Raw genomic sequence first — 5,422 nt, 5'->3', positions numbered from 1 at the left:
CGGAGCCGGCGCCAGGAACTCCTACCCCACCCCCAGCCCACCCCGCCCCACCCCAATCCACCCCACCCCACCCCACCCCACCCCAGACACACACGGCCTGTGGGTGACTGCCCCCGCCAGCACCACCCCTCGGCGGTGCGAAGCGAGAGAGGGCAGAGCTACAGGAAAGCCAGCGGAGGATAGGGAGCAGAGCCCAGGGTCCCGGAGAAGCCCCGTCCTCTCTGGGACCCCCGGGGCAGAGGCAGCCCAGTTGGGGGGAGGGGAGGAATACGGCGGGTGGTAAAGGCCGAGGCGGCGGGCTCGCGGGCGAGGCCCCTTTAAGGCTCTCCCCTCCCACCGGCGGCGCAGGCCTCCGCCCGCCGCTCTCCCCGCCCCGGGGTCCCGGCGAGAGCTGCGATTGGGCGGGCGCGGCGATCCCTTTGAAGTGTAGCTGCCGATCGCGGCTATTTGACGTGCGGCTCGCGAAAGGCGAAGGTTTTTGTGTTGCTCGCCGGGGCTAGCGGCGGCGGCGGCGGCGGCGACGTCGTCGTCGTTGGAGGAGGGGTGGAGGCGCAGCGACTGCTGCACCGCGCTCGGCGCTGCGGAGCGAGCCCACCCGCCCCGGAGCGAGCCCACCCGCCCCGGGAGCTCGCCTCCCGGTGGTCCCCCTCCCTCCCCGCCCCCCCAGTGGCGCTGCCTCCTCCAAATGAGCGATTCGTCCGCTGGATCTAACTCAAGGACACCCGAAAGCAGCGGCAGCGGCGGCGGCGGGAAGAGGCCGGCAGTGCCGGCGGCGGTGTCCCTCTTGCCTCCGGCGGATCCCCTGCGCCAGGCGAACCGGCTCCCTATCAGGGTCCTGAAGATGCTGAGCGCTCACACCGGCCACCTCCTGCACCCGGAGTACCTGCAGCCGCTGTCCTCCACTCCCGTCAGCCCCATTGAGGTCAGTCCCCTGGTCGCTAACCGCCCTGCGCCGGCCCCATTCCGCCCACCACTGCCGGGCCCACGGCCCTGCTCCCTGCGCCCCGGGGCTCGGTGCGACGCTCAGATCCGGCCACACTGGCGGACGGAGTGAGGAGGGACGGAGAACAGAGGGGTTAGAGCCCACCCGGTTCTCCCCAGGCTTCTCCGGGAAAGGTTCCCTCCCACACTCGCCCTTCGGAGCTACGTGTTTTCTCTCGGATTGGGTTTGCTCTTGGAGTCTTCCCTGGGTCCTTTACTTCTCCTGGGCACCCAGTGTCCAGGCCAGAGATGATCTCTCCTGGGCCTTTTCCGCCCGCCCCCACCCCCACTCCTCCACCCGGGTTTGTTCTCTCTGAAGCCCGATCGCCCCCGTCCCACGCCGCCTCTGTCCCATCCGGTTAGAGTGCACTACGCCCAGGCACTCCCGACCCCAGGTCTTTCTTCCTCCCACTTGCCTGGGTGCCCTCCCCGGGAGGGAGGGGCTACGAAGAGAGCGCCAAAGGCAGCCCTGGCTTCAGAACGCGCTTCTCCCGGCTCCTACCCCGCGGCGCCACCGCCAGAAACCCGTCCCAAGCGAAGTTACCCAAACTGAAGGAATAAGTTTTAACCCGGGCCTAGAGGCGGGGAGATGAGAGGGCAGGAGTCGAGTCACAGCCCCTCCCCCAGCCCCGAATCCAGAGAGGTCACCTTCTCCCGCGGTGGCCTTTGGTGGACTACTTCCACTGCCCATTCCCTGGGGCCTACGGCGCACTCCGGAACCCGGTGGAGCGAGGGATCCCACCGACGGGCAGTGTGAGCGCAGTTCCGCCCAGCTGCCCCGCCCGCCCGCCAGGCCCTCGCAGACCCTCTCCCCGAGGCCCTCCCGCCCCGTCGCGCCGCCTTGCGTGCTCCCCGCGCCCACCCCCCTCCCCTGGCGCCCCGCTCGCTCGCTCCGTGGGTCTCTGGTCTCACCCCCGTCTCCCTTCCCTTACCACTGTCTCCCACAGCTGGACGCCAAGAAGAGTCCTTTGGCGTTGCTGGCCCAGACTTGCTCGCAGATCGGCAAGCCGGACCCGCCGCCCTCGTCCAAGCTCAACTCGGTAGCGGCGGCCAACGGGCTGGGAGCGGAGAAGGACCCTGGCCGCTCGGCCTCGGGCGCCGCCTCCGCGTCTGCGGCGCTCAAGCAGCTGGGGGACTCCCCGGCCGAGGACAAGTCCAGCTTCAAGCCCTATTCCAAGGGCTCCGGAGGCGGCGACTCTCGCAAAGACAGCGGCTCCTCCTCCGTGTCCTCCACCTCCTCCTCCTCCTCCTTGTCCCCGGGAGACAAGGCGGGCTTCAGGGTCCCTAGCGCCGCCTGCACGCCCTTTCCCCCGCATGGAGCGCCGGTCTCGGCGTCGTCGTCCTCGTCCTCCCCCGGCGGCTCCCGGGGCGGCTCCCCGCACCACTCTGACTGCAAGACCGGCGGCGGGGGCGCCGGCGGGGAGCTGGACAAGAAAGACCAGGAGCCCAAGCCCAGCCCGGAGCCCGCGGCCGTGAGCCGAGGCAGCGGTGGGGAGCCGGGTGCGCATGGCGGCGCCGAGGCCGGGGCCTCCGGGCGCAAGTCGGAGCCGCCCTCCGCGCTGGTGGGGGCCGGCCACGTGGCGCCGGTGTCGCCCTACAAGCCGGGCCACTCGGTGTTCCCGCTGCCACCCTCCAGCATCGGCTACCACGGCTCCATTGTGGGCGCCTACGCCGGCTACCCGTCTCAGTTCGTGCCTGGCCTGGATCCGAGCAAGTCTGGCCTCGTGGGAGGCCAGCTGTCGGGGGGCCTGGGCCTGCCCCCGGGCAAGCCCCCCAGCTCCAGCCCGCTCACCGGGGCCTCCCCGCCATCCTTCCTGCAGGGATTATGCCGCGACCCCTACTGCCTGGGAGGTTACCACGGCGCCTCGCACCTCGGCGGCTCCAGCTGCTCCACCTGCAGCGCGCACGACCCAGCTGCGCCTGGCCTGAAGGCGGGGGGCTACCCGCTGGTGTACCCCGGGCACCCGCTGCAGCCCGCCGCGCTCTCGTCCAGCGCCGCCCAGGCCGCGCTCCCCGGCCACCCGCTCTACACCTACGGCTTCATGCTGCAGAACGAACCGCTGCCGCACAGCTGCAACTGGGTGGCGGCCAGCGGGCCGTGCGACAAGCGCTTCGCCACCTCGGAGGAGCTGCTCAGCCACCTACGGACTCACACGGCCCTGCCCGGCGCCGAGAAACTTCTGGCCGCCTATCCGGGGGCCTCGGGCCTGGGCAGCGCCGCCGCGGCCGCTGCGGCCGCCGCCTCTTGCCATCTGCACCTCCCCCCGCCGACCGCCCCCGGCAGCCCCGGGTCGCTGTCCTTGCGGAGTCCACACACTTTGGGCCTAAGCCGGTACCACCCTTACGGCAAGAGCCACTTATCCACAGCCGGGGGCCTGGCCGTGCCGTCCCTCCCCACAGCCGGACCCTACTACTCACCATACGCGCTGTACGGACAGAGACTGGCCTCAGCCTCCGCGCTCGGATACCAGTAACTACAGCCCTGCTTCCCTCCCCAGCCTCCTCTCCTCCCCGCCGCCGCCTCCCTTCCCCACCCGCCTCCGCTGCCTCCTCCACCACTGCTTGTCCCTGCCGGACCCCCGCCCAGACCCCCCCCCTCACCGGACTGTGTATTTATTTACTGTAATGTTAGCTTACAAGCTGGGAATATAAGTGCATTAACGGCCCACACGAGTCAATGGTATGCAAAGAGTCTGTTCCCCCCCAAATAATAATATTAATCACACAGGTAACTACATGTCCCCGGTCCCTCTTCCTTTCTCTTCCATTTTTTTCTTTTACTTAGATGTAAGTTTCCGGGGTTTTTTTTCCCTTTTGCGCTTTTTTTTTTTTTTTTGATTGGTTTGGTTTTATGGGGAGGAGGGGGAGTTGGGGGTTCTTTTTGTTTTCCCTTCCTGGGGAGTTTCTTGCATGCTTCTTAACTGTTCAAACTACACTTCCTCCTTCTCTTCTCCCCTCCTTTCCCCTTCATTCCTTCTTGTTTCCATCCATTTGAGGTTCTGTTTTTTTCCTTTGTACGAGTAACAGAGAGGAGGTATTTTTTGTAAGGCATTTGGGGGTGCAGGGAGCAGCCTTGGGAGCTAGAGGTCTTGCCCTCTTATGGACCTGGAACTTTGCTCTGTGACCCCTGACCTGCCACTCTCCCTAGGCTCCTTGGTCTGCGCCCTGGCCCCCCAAATTAGAGCCTTGCTCCCCGATCTTGCTCTGAGCACGGGTCAGTGGCCGGAGAGGCGCCTCCGACAGAGCCTTTCTCCTCCCAGACTCTTCCAGGCCCCAGACACCGGGTGGTCACCCTGCCTGATGGTGAGGGGCCCGCAGGGCTCACTTCACTGAAGCAAAAGTTCTAGAAGGCCCTGCTGGCATGGAACTTTGCTCTTTATAGTTTGCAAAGTGCTTTTATAGTCTGTTTTTCTCTGGCTATTGTGGCTGTGGTCCCTGTCCTGGCGATGGGGGCTGGGTGGGTGATTCTTGCTAGATCCTTCCAAAGCAGACCAGTGGTAGTATCAGCTGGCAGCACAGCCTTGTTAACACCATTGGGGGAGTTAGGGAGCACACGGATCACAGCAACCCCGGTGGCCCCCTCCCAGGCCTGACCCTAGAGTCCCCAAAGTTGGCCGTGGGCTCCCTCAGTTACTGGGATTGAAGGCTCGGCCCCGGGGTCTTCACCCAACACCCTCCCTCCCTCCCTCCCGGCCTTATGCAGCTGCGCAAGGGCTGCGGGGCCTGTTTGGGATGAATAGAGCTCTCCCTTGGTAAGACTTATTTTGTTAATAAATGGAGTACTTGGCTATATTCACACCGTGGTGTGTTTCTCTCTTGCCTGCCCCACTGACCCACTTCCAGACGCCTAAGCAGATGCCCTTCTTTTGTTCTTGTTTAAAACACCTTATGGTTTCCTTCTCAGATTTCCGTTCAAGGACGAGTTTAATGCCTTTCCTCAAGAAAGCAGGGGATAAGAAAACAAAACTTCTGCCAACGCGTTACAAATAACATAAAACGGCCCCTTTTTTTCCAACTTGGTTATTTAGCTCCCAGCCTCACTTCGAAGGCCTTGACATTTCCTGGGGACAGGGTGGAGGGAGTGTGTAAATGTGGATTTTCCTCTGGGCCTAGATTCGAGGTCCAGGGGCCGAGAAGGGAACCAAGCAGGCCCCAAGACCTAGAGACTCGGCAGCGCCGCCCCGGAGCCCTGCGGGCGAGCAAAGACGACGTGCCTCTGGCGCCACCAGGTGGCGGAAAGGCGAACGACTGTCGCCAGCCCCGACCGCGCCTTCCGCGCTTCGCACTCCAAATGGGGAGGATTTCCTCTCCCTGACGGTGCCTTTTATACACCTTGAAGCTGAAGGGTAAATGCACCTGTTGAGAAGAGTGCTTCTCAAGGCTTGGGGACTCCCCAAGGCCAGCTCTGGATTGTGGACCCCAGTCGTCCGCGCCCCCAGAG

General features: G+C 64.9%; 1 protein-coding gene across 1 annotated transcript; it reads left to right on the top strand.

Moving 5' to 3' along the window:
• Positions 1-365: 365 nt before the first annotated feature.
• ZNF703 (zinc finger protein 703) lies at positions 366-3,912 on the top strand. The gene is made up of 2 exons (XM_079909573.1): positions 366-922; positions 1,929-3,912. The coding sequence occupies exons 1-2, from the start codon at positions 686-688 to the stop codon at positions 3,453-3,455; spliced, it is 1,764 nt and encodes a 587-aa protein (XP_079765699.1). The 5' UTR covers positions 366-685; the 3' UTR covers positions 3,456-3,912.
• Positions 3,913-5,422: the final 1,510 nt, after the last annotated feature.

The sequence above is a fragment of the Stenella coeruleoalba genome (genome assembly GCF_951394435.1).
Source record: "Stenella coeruleoalba genome assembly, chromosome: 21".
Taxonomy (NCBI): Eukaryota; Metazoa; Chordata; class Mammalia; order Artiodactyla; family Delphinidae; genus Stenella; species Stenella coeruleoalba.
This window is presented reverse-complemented; position numbering and strand designations above follow the sequence as displayed.

What these genes read in the sequence shown, in the direction of transcription:
- ZNF703 (XM_079909573.1), top strand. Translation starts at nt 686, where the DNA reads ATGAGCGATTCGTCCGCTGGATCTAACTCAAGGACACCCGAAAGCAGC. An exon ending in CTCCCGTCAGCCCCATTGAG is followed by an intron (nt 923 to 1,928) that starts GTCAGTCCCCTG and finishes TGTCTCCCACAG; the next exon opens with CTGGACGCCAAGAAGAGTCC.